Consider the following 18,928-nt stretch of genomic DNA (forward strand, 5'->3'; position numbering starts at 1 on the left):
GAAGCTCATGTTGATGCCTATAAAAATTGATAAAGTGTGCAGGAAAATGGGAAAAGTCTTTCTTTTATTTATTAGAGCTGGAGGAAGAGATCACAGACATGAATACAAAAGTTATAAACCATTTTCTTCTATAAATATAATTTCAGGGTGTCTGGGTGGCTCAATCAGTCAAGTGTCTGACTCTTGGTTTCCACTCAGATCATGATCTTGGGATTATGAGATCAAGCCCCACATGGAGCTTCATGATCAGCTCAAAGTCGGCCTGAGATTTTCCTCCCTCTTCCTCTGTCCCTCCCCCTATTCTCTCTCTCTCTAAAATAACATAAATAAATAAAATCTTTAAAAACATATATATAATTTCAAATACAGCTGATTGGTTTTTATTTGTTTTTGAATAAAAGGGATCATTCTTGATTTGGAAATATATTTCACCCAATGAATAATTAAAGTCAAAGACATTAAAGATTTAAATGAGATTTGCTAAAATATACTTCAGAAACATAACCTGAATAATGTGGAATTCAATGAAGATTGATAATAAATAATAAATAAAAGTTCCTTACAGCTCAAATTTGGATTAATCGGTTTTCTTGTAAAAATAAGTTATTGAGCCTGTTAGTTGGAAAAAGGACTTTCAGACTCACTACCTACTAATACATCACTGAAACAAAACTCAAAAAACACAGAGTAGTTTAACACAGAGACATAATTTCCTTTCACTTAGAGACAGCACAGAACTGTCAATACTTAACAGAGCATGGCAATAAAATGAATTAGAACTTATAATGAAACTATTTTGAAGAGTGATAGTTGAAGATGTGGGCTGGGCTACAAATACACATTAGTTTCCACTCCCTACTAAAAATGATAATAAAGTGAATTTTAAAAAAAATCATAATCCCATAAGGACAAAAACAATGAAAGAGACAATAAAATTTTGAAATTTAGAAAAGTAGATGAATAAATAACTGAAGTAACTAACCTACCTAAGGAAACCCAATCTTAAACTTAGAAGCAACCCAATTTACACCACAGATCCCACAAAGGGTTCAGAAATAAGAATATTCTGGAAATGGGAGTGAAGATGGAATAAGACTTTCACAGTCTAAGAAATTACACATCCAAATTCCCTCTGCAATTTGCACAGTGTGTTTCTATACTATCCCAACCCTAAGAAAAGACTAGGAGCTAAGGGTTATCCTATGAAAAAGGCAAAACAGAGAGGGTGTCTGATTTGGGAGGCAAGGCACACTTATGGCACATGCACCATACCTAACATTGGGAGATTAGATGACTGTGAAAAATCAGTGTCAAGACCTCTAGCCTCCCCTGCACCTTTCCCCATCAGAATCCTAAAAACCTTGCAGCCAGGATAATAATCTCCAAGCAAACATCAGAAGAGCTCTTCCTAACAAATCTGACCACCCATGTACAAAGACCTAAAAGGATTCATACTAGGAGTTCTTCAGGGAAAGCCCAGCAGAAACACTATCCTTCAGCAAAGACCACTCACCCTTTATACAGATTCCAATTAGCTTTTCAGTTGTCCTACTTGTAAATAAAAGCAGAAAGCTTCAAAGGGTTACCAGGCACTTGCAAGAACCCTCTAACATGAAAGAAGACACTAAAACAGAAAAAAGGCAACTTGAACAATAAACAATGCAAAAGAATAAAAATTACTCCATTCCAAAAAAACATTAATACTTATAGGAAAAAAATGCTTCATGAAATAAGAACAGGACACTATAAAAAAAAAAAAAAAAAAAACTAAATAATAATACAGGTTCCCCGATGGGGGGAGCCTGATGCGGAACTTGATCCCAGTACCACGGGATCATGACCTGAGCCAAAGGCAGACGCTCAGCCACTGAGCCACCTAGGCATCCCAACCCTTGAATTTTTTTTTTAAATGGTAGCAGAAATGAAAAACATAATAAAAAAAATAGAAAGTAAACAATCTCTTGGGACACGAAGCATACAAAACAAAGAGATGGAAAGCAGAAAATCAAGGACCAGTCTAAGAGGTCCAATATCCAAGAAAAAGAAATTCCAAAAAGATGTAACAGAATAACAAGGAAATATTTAATCATAAAAATACTTTATCAATGAAATAAATCAGGAAATTCCCAGAATTGAAAATGCACTTTTAGACTGAACAACCTAATTGGGTGGATGAAAATAGAACCACACCAAAAGATGCCATTATGAAACTCCAGAACTATATGTATAAAGAGAAGGCTCTACAATAGTCCAGAGGACAAAATAAAAACTAGTTTTTATGAGTTAAGAATCATAAAGGTATTTAGATGTCTCTCAACAGCTGGAGCTTAGCTCTCATATAAATTAAAATTAAAATTCTGTGGAAAAATTATTTACAACCTAGAACTCTATACTCTGACATAATTAAAATAAAATCAAGTATGAAGATAAAATATATTTCTATACACATAAGGTCTTAAAATATTTACATTCCAATTACTATGTCTAGGGAGTTTTTAGAGATCTGCCCCACCAAAATAAGGAAGAAAACCCAAGAGAAAGGACATGATACCCAAGAAACAAGAAACCCAACCCAAAAGTCATATAAGGGGCAATCCTCAGAATGAAAGTGAAAAGAGATTCCAAAAGTAACAGCTATGCAACAGCACTAGATACCATTAGACAATACAGACTAGAGCAGGTCAGAAAACTCCAACAGGCACTTACGAAAATAGAGCAAAAGAAGATAAATATTTTTAAAGATTAACTGGGGAATATTGGGGATTAAAAGAACAATGAGTACAAAGAAAACATTTCCAGAGACAGCTTAAAGTTGTTCAGGAAAGGAAAAAGAAAATTACAGTACATACTTGGCTCAACTGTCAACAGTGTTTACAAAGTACCAATCATATTGAGAAGCTGGCAGGATAAGAACTATGTATATACTTGGTATAGGAGGGAGTGTGATATTTTTTTCTCCCATTTCAAGAATTCAACCCTGAATTGCCAAAACAATCTTTAAAAAGAACAAAGCCAGATGTATCACGTTCCCTAATTTCAAACTATCCTACAAAGCTACCGTAATCAAAACGGCATAAAAACAGATACATAGATCAATGGAATAGAATATAGAACCCAGAAATAAACTCATGCATATATAGTAAATTAATTTACAACAAAGGAGACAAAAATATACAATGGGGAAAGGACAACCTTTTTTTTTTTTTTAGAGATTTATTTATTTGAGACAGAGAGAGAATACACACATGGAACCAGGGGAGGGACACAGGGGAATGGAGAGGGAGAGAAAGAATACCAATTATCAGACTCTGTACTGAGTACAGAGCTGCACATGGGACTCAACTCCGTGTCCCTGAGATCATGACCTGAGCTGAAACCAAGAATCATTTAACTGACTGAGCCACCCAGGTGCCCCAAGGACAATCTCTTTAATAAATGGTGTTGGAAAAACTGGACAGCTACATACAAAAAAATTAAACTGACCACTGTCATACATCATACACAAAAATTAACTCAACATGGATTAAAGACTTGAATGTAAGACCTGAAACCATAAAACTTCTAGAAAAAAACACTGGTGGCTAGCTCCTTGACATCGGTCTTAGTGATACCTTTTTTGGATCTGATTCCAAAGGCAAGGGAAACAAAAGCAAAAATAAACAAAGGGGACTACATCAAACTAAGAAGCTTCTGCACTGCAAAGGAAACCATCAATAAAACTTAAAGGCAACCTACTGAATGGGAGAAGATATGGGCAAATGATATATCCAATAAGGTGTTAACATTTAAAATACATAAAGAACTCGTACCACTCAACAACAACAACAAAAAAATCTGATTAAAAACTGGGTAAAGGGGGCAGCCCGGGTGGCTCAGCAGCTTAGCGCCGCCTTCAGCCCAGGGCGTGATCCTGGAGACCTGGGATCGAGTCCCACATTGGGCTCTCGGCATGGAGCCTGCTTCTCCCTCTGCGTGTGTCTCTGCCTCTTTCTCTCTCTTTCTCTCTCTTTCTCTCTCTCTCTCTCTCTCTCTCATGAATAAATAAATAAAATCTTTAAAAAAAAAAATGGGTAAAGGACCTGAATAGACATTTTTCCAAAAAGACATAGCCAACAAGCACATGAAAGGGTGCTCACCATCACTAATCACAGGGAAATTCAAATCAAAACCACAGTGAGATATCACCTTACACCTGTCTGAATGGCTATTATCAAAAAGATAAGAAATAACAAGTATTGGTGAGGACGTGTAAAAAAGAAGACCCTCATGCACTGTTGCTGGGAATGTAAACTGCTACAGCCACTATGGAAAAGTATGGTGGTTCCTCAAAAAATTAAAAGAACTACCGTATGAGCTAGCAATTCCACCACTTACTGAGCATCTATAGGAGGGAGGGAACACTACTAAATTGACAAGACATAAGGCACTCTTATGCTTATTGCAGCATTTTGTACAATATCCAAGATATGGAAACAGCCTAAGTGTCCATCAATAGATGAATGGATAAAGAGTATGTGACACACACATGACTACTACTAAGCCATAAAAAAGAATGAAATCTTACCATTTGCCACAACATGGGTGGATCAACAGGTATTATGCTAAGTGAAATGAATCACAGAAAAGGCAAATACTACATGATTTCAGTTAAGTGTGGGATCTAAAAAACAAAACAAAGCCTAGACACATCTGGTGGTTGCCAGAGGGGAGGAAGGTTGGGGAAGTACAAATGAATCAAGAAATACAAAGTTACAGCTATATAATAAGTCATAGGGGTGTAATATACAGCATAAGAAATAGAGTCAATAATACTGTATCATACTTTGATGACACATGAATTGACTAGACTCTTAGTGATCATTTTGCAATATATACAAACGTTGAATCAGTCTGTTGTACACCTGAAGCTAATACTGTATGTCAATTATACTTCAATAAAAAAAGAACCCAATATTTAACACATATAAATTTTTTAAAAAATGAGAAACAATACAAATTAGAGATAAAAAATTAGAGATAAAGATAAAACAGTCCGATGTAAGAGTTCAAATGGCTGTACCCTGAAGCAGGAAAAAAGGGGTTGTTTTTATGACAGCCTTACAGAACTATTTAGCTCTAAATTAAATCATGTGCATGTATAATACCAACAAAAGTAAATTTTTAAAAGTATGAAAGTTTAATTTAAAAAATGTGAATGCTTATGAAAACATGGCAATAAAATGGATTGTTTACAGAAATGTTAATAAACTGTTCTATCTTTAAAATCAAAGCATACTATGCAATATATTTATGATTCCTCATATTTACAGTACACCATAGATCAGAAAGCCAAAATCACCTATATATATGGAGACTTCTCATCCTAATGGTTTAGTAGCTGGTGGCTGCTATTGCTTAGCTCTACTATCAAATTGTTTCAAAAACATTCATTCACTTTAGAAACTGCCAGATTCAATTTAATGAACCAATGGCTCTTGAGAAAACCAAAAGCCATCAATTAAGTACATTATCAATTTGAGATTTGTAAAAGCAGCCTACAGCACAGAGTAATGGGAGAACACTGACTGCTAACTGGAATCCTATAGCCCTAGAATGACATGGTGCCTCTACTACTTAGTGAGACACTTAGACTTAGTTACTTAGCCTCTTTACAGCCTTATTTGCCTCATCCACAAAATGGAGAAAGTGTTATGCTGAAGTTGTTTCAGGATTAGAAACCAGATAGTAAAATACCTGGCACAAAGATCCCTACTGTTTATTATTTAACTTGGGGCGTTATCTATTTCATGCAGAATCTTGATTTTTGTAGTTGGGTACCCTGGAATCCCTCATTTGGCTTATACTAGTTATGTGACTTTAGGTAAACTACTTAATCATTCTGATTTACAGAAAAGAGAAACTGTATCACCTATCATGTGGGATGGTTCTGAAAACTAAATGATATGGGGGCACCTCAGTGACTTAGTCAGTTAAGCATCTCCCTTCAGCTCAGCTCATGATCTCCACATCCTGTATCCTGGTATCAAGCCCTATGTTAGGCTCCCTGCTCCATGGGGAGACTGCTTCTCCATCTCCCTCTGTCCCTCCCAACCTCTCACTCTCTCTCTCTAAAATAAATAAATAAAATCTTAAAAATATTAAAAAAAAAAAAACTAAACAATATGTACAGAAACGTAAGGAACCACCCTGTGCATAGTCAGCACTCAAAAACTGATACCACTTAAATATATTCATACCATCTCTTTATCCCTTATAGCAAAAGCCCATCCATAGATACAAGCTTGAGTCACAGCTACACATTGTACATATTTAAGAAGCAACTCTAAAAAGAGCAAAAAAATCATGTAATGTCAAAAAATACAACTAAAATACAAGATACTTGGAATACTTAGTGTAATCAAGATTTGTCTCATTAGAATTTGTTTATACAACTGACAAAGTGTAGCCATGGAAAATCACAAGATCCCACAGTCTCAACTGGTTCATCTAAAAATAAAAGAGGTTGGACTAGAATCTTCTCCAACTCTAAAACTGTAAATTATCCAGAGATTTGATCTCATTCTTACCAATTCCACAAGTCACCATAAATCTCAAACACCATGAAGAAGACAACACAGGCTCTAGTATACGGTTTTATTTTATTTTTTCTAGTATACTGTTTTAGAGTACAACTGTAGGTCATCAGAAAAACTGAATTCTTCTTTAGAGAAATTCAGATAAAATATTTCTTTTTTTCATTCTCCTTTTCTGTTGGGAAGCAAGGGTTCCATCTTTCCAATCACCAATGATTTAAGCATGAGACTACGGCACCCAAACACAGGACAATCATTCCTCTAAATGAAAGCTAACAAGCAGCTTATATTTACCAGTGTAATGTCAGGAGAGTTCCTGTGTAAATAATAATCAAACGTGGGAACACAAGGCAGAAAAAAGACTACATAAAACTCAAGGAATGGTACAATAAAAAAAAAAGCCACTTTAATCCTAATACTGAAAAAAAAAATGACATTTTCTGGGATTCAGCAATACTTCCCAGTACCTGCAATGGGTCAACTGCAGCCATTTAAAACTATGAAAGGATAACACAAATAAGTGAAAACCACCAAAGAGGAGAAAAAGAAAAAAAAATGCATAAAACTAATCATAAAAATCTTCCCTCATCACCCACAGTTTTTTTTTAACTAAGTGAAATGTATCAGAACTGCCACAAGAAAAGGGAACAAATCCATTAAGGTTATCAGGGTTTCTCATATATACAAATATGTGAAGTATTTACTGATAAAATGATAAAATGTCCTTGAGTTGTCACACCATATACCTTACTCATAACAATCAGCCTATAAATGCTCAAAACTATAAGCACTTCATAAAAGCATATGCTTCAAATTCAACAGCACCTTGGGAAGAAAAAAAACCACTCTCTACCTTGAAATAATACAGAGAGAAAAACCCTGGCAGAGCTCTCTATCAGACTCCATGAGAAGAGTAATAAATATGTTAAAAGTAATAGGTGAAAAGCAGCTTTATTTTTTTTTTTAAGATTTTATTTATTTATTCATCAGAGACAGAGAGAAGCAGAGACATAGGCAGAGGGAGAAGCAGCCTCCCTGTGGTGAGCCTAATGTGGGACTCAATCCCAGGACCCCAGGATCATGACCTGAGCCAAAAGCAGATGCTCCACCACAGAGCCACCCAGGTGCCCTGAAAAGCTGCTTTAAATCTATTTCCAGAATCTATAAGTCATTTTTACAGCTCCAAGTATGCCATCTGCCTCCCAAACATGCCATTTGCATTAAATCAGTAGCTTATTATCTGCATTAAAATATCAAAGATAATTAAGAAGAAATCCAATTAAAAAATATTTCATTTTGTAAAATCCCCCTTTACAGACCATAATCTGTACAGATCTTGGAGAAAATTAATATCTTCCTAATAAGTTACTAATATTTTAAAACTTAATTTTATGACTGCTAAACACATTGAGCAACAAAAAAATTTTAATTATATTCTATTATTTTTTACATGACTGTTAATTTTAAATTTTCAATTATTAATAAATAGCTCCATTCTAAATTATAGAAAAAGACTGATGGTAATGTAAGCAAGTACCCTAACTATTCCATTAGAAAGAAGGGGCAGCCGGGGTGGCTCAGCCTTCCGCCTAGGTTGTGATGCTGGAGACCCGGGATCAAGTCCCATGTCAGGCTCCCTACATAAGCCTGCTTCTCCCTCTGCCTGTGTTTCTGCCTCTCTCTCACTCTATGTCTCTCATGAATAAATAAATAGTCTTTAAAAAAAGGGGGGGTGGAATTCTTTGGAAGACTCTTTACCATACCATTAACTTGTGTACTTTGGGAGCACCTGGGTGGCTCAGTGAGTTAAACATCTCTTTTTTTTTTTTCTTTCTTTTTTTAAGATTTTATTTATTTATTCATGAGAGACACAGAGAGAGAGAAAGAGAGAAAGAGAGAGAGAGAGAGGCAGAGACACAGGCAGAGGGAGAAGCAGGCTGCATGTAGGGAGCCTGATGTGGGACTCGATCCGGGACTCCAGGATCACGCTCCAGGCTGAAGACAGTGCTAAACCACTAAGCTACCCGGGCTGCCCAAGCATCTAACTCTTGATCTCAGCTCAGGTCTTACTTAATTCAGGGTCATGAGTTCTAGCCCCACTTTAATTTTTAAAAAATTAAAAAACAACAACTTGTTTCCCTGGTATTAATATGAAAAGCCTAAGAAGCCAAGAAGTTTTTTTGATGATTATTCTTATTAGTATAATGGTGGTAGGGATAAAGGGAAATAAGCACTCTCATTCACTACTACTGGAACACCATTTACAGTGGCAGGTAGGAAATGTGCCTGGCATATATCAATCCTGAAAAGAGGGTAAGATAACAAGGTCTCTACAAAATTGTGAGATACAGATCCAATAAATAGGTGTTCCAAACCTTTCTGTGCACAGTAGCCACCTATTTATATTTCCCAAGTCTCTTGAAGGTCAAAATCAGAGCAGAATAAAAGAAATCACTCACACCTCCACCTACCACCAGGAAACACTTGAATGTCACGGATTTTTTAAAAAATTTGTTACTGAGTATGTGCTAGGCACTATGCTAGGTGGCAGAGATTTAAAAACGGCTTTTGAAATTGCGAGGTCACACATTCTGATGAAGAAAGGCCTGAAAACGGACAAATACGGTCTCTTTTTTGATAATGGTTATAATAAGGAACATGAAGGAATCTGAAATGGTACCAAATGGTAACAAACCGGAAAGGGGGCACAGGGCAGGGAAGAAGAACTGACTCTTGAACTGAAAAAATGAGGGTGGGAAGAAAGGCAGTCCAGCCAGAACAACAGGAACAGCATTTACAGAGGCAGGCAGACAAGGAAGAAATGCATGTTGAAAGAAATGCAAATTGGAGCACCTGGGTGGCTCAGTCAATTAAGCATCTGACTCCAGGTTTTGGCTCAGGTCATAATCTCAGGGTTGTGAGATCAAGTCGGTCTCTGGGCCAGGCATGAAGCCTGCTTCAGATTCTCTTTCTCCCTCTCTCCCTGCCCCTCCCCCTCCAAAAATAAAATAAAATGGCTGGGCTCTGTGAGGGAAGACATGGAAGGAAGGCACAAATGAGGCTGGAGTAATAAGCAAACACCATATCACAGAGGTTCTCTATGTCTTGGGATTTTGCCAACCACTGCTAGCACACTCCAATCTCTACCTGAAACATTGAAGTGAACTGCAGGAAGAAAATCCAAAGGATTCCAGCCACTCCCTTCCTTTACTCTTTAATTTCCCAGGGTGTTCCAAGTATTATTCCTGACCTCTTTCTCCTCCCAACACCAGCTAACACTTTGCTTTAGACACAGGAGATATCTAATAAATTATTGTATTATGCAATAATACCATTCATTTATAAGATAGCTAAATAAATTTGGAATGCAGAAAGAGTTTATATACTGGGCTGGGGAACTTCTTGAGTAAGGATAGTAATAGTGTTTGTACAGGATTCTCTGGTTTATAAAAACTTCCATATACATTCTCATTCAATTCTCACATTTACCCAATGGAAAAGGCATTACTTTCCACCCAGTAGACAGAGGAAACAGAAGCTAAGAAATTAAATGATGTGCCCAAAGTCACGTCTGGTGACAGACCAAGACTTTGAAACCTAGGTCTCCTCATTCATGGGCCACTATTCTTTATATATATTTATTTATTTCCTAAATGTTGTTATGGAAAGAGTAGTGGCCTATCAATGAGTGGTCCTGGGTTTCAAAGTCTTTGGTCCAGATAGATAAGTAGATGACATATTTACCAAGCAATGTACTAACACCCTGGGAAATAAAATAGCGAACAAACCCTATCTATGAAACAATGTTCAGAAGGGGAGAAAAACCTTAATTAATAATTAATAAAAGTAATCACAGGTATGCAAAGACAACCAAGGGACCTAAACTCCTTGAGAACTGTTAAAGAAAAAAAATATTCACTGACAATTGTCAAAGATAGTAAGGCAGACTTTATTCAGGAACAATGAGATAGATATAGCAACAACTGCAATGGGATTTTACAGTGGGAGAGAGTGGCATTGGGGGAGATGGGGTTCAAATCTAAATAAAGCATGTGCAAGTGGGAATTAGAGGCAAGGAGCAGGGTATAGGGATAAGTGGATAGAAAATTACTAGGAGAAAACATCAGGGTTAGAAGGGTTCTAACTAAATTGACCTAACAGGATTCTTGCTGAAGACACAAGCCAGGGTGATCAGACATCACCTGAGGGACAATGGTAGATGACGAAGCTAAATCAGATATTGAAGTTGGGGAAAGGGGGTTCTGGTTAAATTCAGCAAGTAGGGTCTCTGCTAAAACTAAAATTTATAAAGTACACAGATGAGCCTAGAAGAAGGCTCAAGAGCCTGACTAAAGTTTTGTCAAGCTTCTACCAGGGCTCAAGAGCACCAGGGCTTCACAGAATGTCTCAAAAAAGGAGGTAGTGTTGTTTTAAAACGTGAAAAAAAAAAAAAAAAAAGGAGGTAGTGTTAATATTGAATCCCAAGGATTTTTCTTCTTTACCTTATTTTGAATCATTTAACTCAATACAGACATCATCCACTTGCTATTATCTAAAGCTTCTTAAACTTGAACATGCTTTTCACCTAGGAATCTTAAAATGCATTCTAATTCAAGGTTTTGGGCCTGAAATCTTGCATTTTTAACATGCTCCCATGTGATGCCCAAAGCCCCACACTTTAAGGGTCTAAAGTAGACTTACCAAGAGCTTTAATCATGTACAGATATGGATTTCCTCAGTCCTAGGGGTGGTCTTCTGACACCAGAGAGTCAACTACAGCCTTGCTTCCCAATGGTGCTATAAAATGACAGTGGTACTTTTTTTCTAAATGTTGAATGGCATTAAAATAAATAAATAAAGATATTTCTAGAACTTACAGGTATCACTAGGCAATACAGTCCCAACACCTAAATTATGTTCCCACTTCAGCAAAAGGTAAAATCAGTACAACTCAACTGAGGCACATTTTGGTTCCCATACATAACCAGGAACTTAGAATTGTACTTTTTGGAATAGTTTGGCTGTAAATATAGTCTGATAAAAAACAAAAAACAAACAAAAAACTTTATTTTGGTTCTTGGTAGCTTGTCATTTCCAAAATTAAAAACTGCAAGTTTAGGGTACCTGGCTGGCTCAGTCTGTAAAGTTGGAGTTACACGTTGGAGGTAGAGTTTACTTTAAGAAAAAAAAAAAAAAATGACAAGGTTGACAATAGGTTGATTAAAGAGTTAAACAAGCTGACTGATAAGATCCCTTTGGAAGTCCTTAACAATAGACTAGAGACACAAGCAACACTCTTCAACACTGGCTCATTCTGGTTGAGAGAATACAGTTTTGTCAATTCAGTTTGTTGGTCATGGATTCAAAAGTGACATTTCTTAAGAGTTGAAAATAAGAGACCCAGCTAAATATTTGGCAGGATGTGGGGAAGAATTAGGGAGAATGGAACTTGGCCTATAAGTAAAAACTATAGCCACGGGGAGTTTTTAAACAGAGTTCTTCCAGTAGTAAAATCTAAAGCTAACAGGACACTAACAAGCAAAAAGTTTCCCTACGAGCAAAAAGGCCATGCTGCTGCTCCTCTGTCTGGAACATGATCGAGGCACCAAGATACCAGAAAAGTTGCCATAAAAGGCTTTCACCTCTATTGCTTCTACTTCCCATTCTATATTTACACTGATTATTAAGAAAGTATTTGTCATACCATTATCTACTTCTACAAAGAAACACACAAAAATATTCCTCTAATACTTAATACTATAACTACTGAACTATTCTCATCAAATTTGAATTTGAGAACAAAAGGATTTAGGCTGAAAGATAAAATAATAGTAGCAATAAAAGAAAATGCAAACTTTCCTTCATAAATAGTAATAATAAGACTACTTGGCTATGAGGTAAACCATTACTCAAATATTTGCTTGCCTTCAAACTCCTGCTTTTAAGTTCTAACTGCAGAAAAATCAAAGTAGCACTGATACATATGATTATAAACCTACAGAAATTGTGTATGATTTAAGTAATCGGAATGATGAATATGTCAATAAAAAATAGTAACAGCTACTAGCAATCATGACACTGCTGAGTTATCAATAATGAACTAGATATTGCTGCTGCACTTAACTATAATTTATTGAGCTAGGCCTTTTACATTCAATATCTTTAATCCTTCCAACATCTCTGAGGTCTTGATCCTAACACAGGATTCATAGGAAAAAAAATTAGATTACTGTCATACTCATACCATACACAGTGGAGTCTCAGTCTGCTTTCAACCATAATACAGCTGAAGCAGGGGCCAGCACATGCTCCGGAGACATGAATGACATGTGGAAGCTGGAGCCACAACAAGGGTGGCCAGGAAAGGTTAAGGAGAATGGCAATGCACAGTCGTTTGAGCAAATACATATGCTGAGGATTATGGGAGCCTATTTTTCACTAACAAAGTGAAAAATATGTGAAGAGAGAAAGTAGAATGAACCCTGTGCTACTCAGATCAGACCTGCAGATATTAGTATGAACTCACTCAGTACATACAGATAGAAAAAAAATATACATATACGTAAATGTATGTGGACACGGTATTTTCTAGCACTATCCGCTGAGAGGGCCTGGGAACAGCAACATAACTGTACTAACATACCTATCACCTACATTCTGTTTTCTAAATACCATTTTTCAATGAACAGAATAAACACCTTTAGAGAAATGGCCATTTCCAGGTACAGGGCACAGAAAATGTAGGACAAATCTGAAATACCTGTTTGTGCCAGAAAGTTAGGAAATACTCAGAAAAAGAGACAAGCAGAGAGACATAGAAACCAGACTGAACAGGGCTCCCACTAGCCAAAGCTGAAACACTATGAGCATCAACATAAATAATTATAGATTACAAATCATTAAATACAATAGGAATCAAAATGCCTCCACTGATAAAGTTCTTCAGTAAAAATGTCAAATAAATGTAAAAGCCTGACAGAATTAGAACACAACCATCACAGTAATAAGTTAGACAAGAAACATCAATGAACACTAAAACTAGTGGGTGAAAACAAAATGAGGAATGAGACAGTTCCACAGTCTCAAAACACCTCCCCACAAAATATTAATTACTCAAAGGAAAAAACATACATAATAATGTCACACTGGAGAATCTCTGTAGACACTTTAATCAAAGGATCACTTCCAGTCATGGGCAAACATATGTTAAATGCACCATAAGAAGCTATAAGATACTATGTAACACTTCTGTGATATTTTTGCCCCAAATGCATAACCAGGTCTAACCACAAGAAAACATGGCAAACTCAAACTAAAGGGTATTCCACAAAATAACTGGCCTATAATCCTCAAAAATATCAAGGTCCTGAAAGGCAAGGGAAAACTTAAGGAAATATTTCAGTTGGAAGAAGGCTGAAGAACAAAATTGGATGAGTCATGACTGGACCCTTTTGCTGAGGATAACATTATTGGATCACACTAAATGGGGTCTCTGGATAAAAACTATGTAGGAATTCTTTGGGCTATTTTTTGCAACTTTTCTAAAAATCTGAAAATCTTTCAAAATAAAATTTAAAAACCACTTTCTACAAATGAACAGGTTTCACAGCTACACTTTTTACTAAATGAGCTATGAAGGATGGCCTTAAGTTAGATGATTGATACAAAACAAAAATGCAAGTTGTACTCTTTAAACTAACATAATGTTATATATCAATTATATCTCAATTTTAAAAAATGGAAATGTGGAAAGAAGAGTTAAAAAAATTTCTCTATAAGACTTAACGCTCCTAAAAGGTACCATTTTTTCCTATTTTTTCAAGTAACACATAGCTATTCTGTCCCAATACCTCATAATCAAATATACAGCTGAGAAGAAGTACTACATGTGCTTTTGTATATTAGACACTCCAAAGGTACAAAAACTCTGCAACTATGAGGGAAAAAAAAAAAAAAAGAAAAATCAATAATGATAAAAGTGATCACATAGTAATTATTTTGCACTCAGTAATGTAAAGCAAAAGCAATTCTATATTAGAGAGGAAAAGTAAACTAAACCCAGTCAGGTATCTACAATTCTCAAACTGTAGTTTTAAAAAGATGACCACACTTAATCTACTCCCTCTCCCCCCAAAAAAGCATAACATAGTAAATCAGGCTGTCAGAAAACAAAACTGTTAACACTTGGTCAACAGCCATTCAAAATCATATTGCAGAATGATGTTTGCTGACATAAAAAAATTCCCAAATGAAAAATCTGGTCTATATGTGGTAGAAACGTGGCAGGAAAGATGAGGAAACTGTATCACAGAATACAAATAATAGTTATTTTGGAAGGTGTAATGATTATGAGTGACTTATTTTCTCGCTTTTCTTAGCACTATATTGTGATTTCTCCAACATGTGTATTATTTTTACATTAAAAATGGGAGTCAAGGGGCACCTGGATGACTCTGGTTGAGCATCTGCCTTTGGCTCAGGTCGTGAACCTGGTTTCCTGGGACTGAGTCCCACATCAGGCTCCCACAGGGAGTGTGCTTCTCCCTCTGCCTATGTCTGCCTCTCTGTGTCTCTCATGAATAAATAAATAAAACCTTTTTTAAAAGATGGAAGTCAAAAATAATTATAAGTATTATTTAAATTTAAAAGCTTCTATTTTTTTCTTCCACTATTATGTTCTTGGTGACCCTTAGCAAACAGTCCAGGAGTATGAGCTATTAATACCTGGGAATGGGAGACTTCTAAAAACAAGGCCTTTTGAATACTATCTTTTTATATAATTTTATCAATTATAGATATGAGGCAGGACTGTTGGATCTAGACTGCTAAAACTCAGACCCCTGCTATATCACTGGCCCCATAATTTTAAACAAATTATTTAACCTCTCTTTGCTAGTTTCTTCTTCTGCTAGTTATTGAACTAAGTTAATCATTTAAAGCACTGAGTGCCTGGCACATGGTAAACACTTAGCAATATTTATTATTATATTACTATTATTAATATTAATTTCCTTTATAGGTGAAGATGCTGAAGCACTCCAGTCAACTTACTTGCCTTAAAACAAAGATGCTGGGGTTATTTTTGGTGAGGGGGGCAGGACTGAAAGAGGTAGAAGAGGGAGACAGAGACACATATAAACACAGCTACATCTCCTTTCCTAAATTGCTATTTTTTTAGAAAAGATAAATTGAATTTACCTAGAATAATGCTCAGTATTTCCTTCCTTTCCCAACGGATCTCTCTGATTCTCCCTATACAGAAACAGACCTGGTTTATATTCATTCACATCCCTAAACCACCTTTCCTCCAGACTTCCATTTTAAAGTTAACTACAAGTATTTGTTTTAACTCTGTTCCAATCAAGTAGCCCTACATTAGGAAATAATATCTTGGTCTTTTCCAAGTCAAATATTTCAGTGAAATTCTATTGGTCAGAAGAGACCAGCAATTACAAAATGCTAGAAACAGAAAACACTCAACGTACTCTGAATGAACGTTGAGAACTCACTCTGATCCTAAATTTCCCTGAATGTTATGTGCATAAAATGCCAAGAGAGGAAAAACCCTAAAAGGCCTGTGTTTCAATTCAACGCAAGCCAATAATTAGGCGGGTAACCTGATGTCGGTGATTTTGCCATTTTACCCAAAAGAGGTTGAGTAAGCTATGTTACTATAGATCCCATCTAGCTCCACAATTCCATAGCCTCCTGGACAAACCTGAAAATGGACAATTCACAAGCAAATTCACGTTTCTGTGATGTTTCCTCTGACTGAAATCTAGTTTCCCATACCCTTTTAGAGAACCCTTGTTATACATTCCATTAACTATCACTTATTTCAAGAAGCCTTCCTCCAGCCCAAATAAAACAAATTATTCCATATTCTTTAGACCTCCATGACTGTATTGCATCAATTACAGATGACTATTTATAAACTGTCTACCACTCTGGAGTTCCACATCGTGCACAATGCTTAGCACACAGCAGGTGCTGAGGATGTTTAAAGATTTGAGACTACAAAGTTAAATTAGGTTCCCGTGAAGTTTCCCTATGTACATTTGGGAGTTTAGCTTATTAATCTGAAGATACATAAAGGCCAATTTGTAGCACAACCAAAGCTTTGTCCCAGTCATATCTATAGATGCTGTACAATTTATTCTGAGCATTTGCACAAAAGCTATAAAAGGTATCACTGCTGCTGATTATCTGGGTACCGTTTAGGGATTACCTAATCTACCTCATCTCCCCTTCCAAAAAAACCTCTTTACCCTACTCTACTTTGTTCCATGGCACTTACATCCTCCTACAATGCAATATAATTTACTGATATTCAGTGTTTATGGTCACTTACCAAAACATAAGCTGAACTAATACAGGAATTTTTGTCTGTTTTGTTCATAAATGATACCCGGTGCCTACATCAGTACCTGGCACAATAAACAACTTTCTTAACCAATAATTCTCTCCTTCTGTCTTAAAGCCCTCAGGAGTTATGAGTCAGCACCTTCATAAACCTATCTCACATTGCCCCTATTTCCTCGGCTCCATCATTTACAGTAGCCTTACAAGTAGGCTTCCAAGAGCTAGAAGAAAATGTTTACATTTACTTCCTAACTTGCAACTTTTAATTTTCCTGCTCACCTACTGGTACAGAAATAGGTGTATATCTTCAGGAAGATATACCAAATAATATATAGATGAAATAATCAAAACTTTGTTCTTTCACTTTGATAATAATTACTTCTATCCATGAGGTCTTCACTTTATATTTGAAACTACTGGTAGACAAAAAACAAAACCAGTAAGGTTGGATTAACTTTTTTTGGATTGTCAGGCATGAGGGCCAAATATATTGAGAATGTATTAACTGCTACATGAAACCTAACTGAAAAATTGTGCTCCAGAGAGTACAAACCTATAATGTGCCATATATATATTTATATTTATATATATTTATATATATATATACACACACACACACATTTGTTATGTCAGGATTTTTCTTATGTAACTTGTATGCTTCAGAAGAAATGGACTTAAGCACTGCATTTCAGTAACTATAAAATACTGAGCCATGTAAAAATAGGATACTATTCTATTTGTATTCAGAAAATATCACCAAGACCTTCTCCATCCCCTAGTTTCAGCCAAATATGGTTCTTCCCTGCTTCAACCAATTTAGCTCTGAGTTCCAAGAGACACAAGCCCATCAGCGGCAATCATGGACATCATCCACATTGCTATTTTGAAGACAGCTTCTACATTCTTGAAGAAATCAAATACAAGCAATGTAAAACATAGTCTAAATGAGAAGCTTCAAGCTGAGATGCCTGGATATCTTGATTCAAGCTAAAATTGGAAGCAAAGACCTTCATAAAGTCACCCAGTCCTCTCATCTATCTAGCACACCTGTATGACACACTCAGATCAACTTCCAGGATGAGCCTAAGAAAGAGATTTCACCAACTCACATGTGTTCTGCAGGGTGACACAAGGCAGGGCTCCTGTGCATATGAGAAATATTAGCAAGCCCACCACCTGCCAGTTAATGTTCTGTGATCACAGCTTTGCTTAATGCTCGAAAAACGATTAAAATTCCACATACGAGCACGCGAAATTAAGGGTCAATTAAATTCTCAGGATCCAAGTGCCAATGTTGATGACTAAAAATTACAGGTGGGGAAAGAAGAAAATCGGGACAGAACTGCTAGTGTTATTGTCGTGAAGAAAAATGCTATCCTGTGCACGACAGTAAAGGAGTATAAGGTGCAAGTTTCAATCTCCGAGTTTTTATGAGCTTTCTAACCACAGATTAAACAGAGGTGAATCACAACGAAGCCTTCAAACGAGGAATTCCAAGGGTGTCGTGTCCTATTTACTGACGACCTGAGGCTGTCTGCTGCCCTCATACTCCCATTTGGCCATCCCATTTGTCTGCCCATCCCCCCTAAATCGTCTGCAATAAAGGATACGTGAATGAAATAACGACCAGTCCTAAACGGGACGTTATTGGCATTTTCAAATCCTTTGCAAAACAACTCCCCGCGGACCTAATCAACCCCGGACACACCACCCCGACTGGTCGGTGGTTGTCTAAAAAGATAAGGCCCGAACTTTCCAGGGGGGCACACTGGGATGGGAGAAGGGGCGCCGCGGGGAAGCGGGCAGCTCTGCAGACCCCAGGACCTCGGGCTGTCTCGAGGGCATCCGGACCCGAAAGCGGCCTCCTTAAGGGTGTTACATCCACGGGACTTGGCACCCCGACTTTCCACTCCTAAAACCTAAGAGGAAAGTTAAAAGGGTGCTGAGGTCACAGAGAAAAAAAAAAGTGCAGCGCCCAATCTTGTATGCTCGGG

The 18,928-nt window shown here is 36.6% G+C and overlaps 1 protein-coding gene across 11 annotated transcripts in view; it reads right to left on the bottom strand.

The window, feature by feature from the left end:
* The window catches only part of MOB1B (MOB kinase activator 1B), a 108,479-nt gene that overhangs the window by 44,458 nt on the left and 45,093 nt on the right, over nucleotides 1–18,928 (bottom strand). Inside the window, exon 1 of one of the 11 annotated variants that reach the window (XR_011999869.1) lies at nucleotides 12,817–12,981. The exons of 7 other annotated variants lie outside the window; for them this stretch is intronic. Coding sequence is in view for 1 of the 4 variants with exons in the window: in XM_072748828.1 (XP_072604929.1) it covers nucleotides 12,817–12,851 (35 nt within the window). In the remaining 3 variants the exon portion in view is untranslated. Of the gene's footprint in view, nucleotides 1–11,273; nucleotides 11,370–12,816; nucleotides 12,982–18,758; nucleotides 18,854–18,928 lie in introns of those variants that run through there. 3 more of the 11 variants (XR_011999867.1, XR_011999868.1, XM_072748828.1) reach the window with 3 other exon arrangements.

This window comes from Vulpes vulpes, chromosome 2 (genome assembly GCF_048418805.1).
Source record: "Vulpes vulpes isolate BD-2025 chromosome 2, VulVul3, whole genome shotgun sequence".
NCBI classification, from domain to species: domain Eukaryota; kingdom Metazoa; phylum Chordata; class Mammalia; order Carnivora; family Canidae; genus Vulpes; species Vulpes vulpes.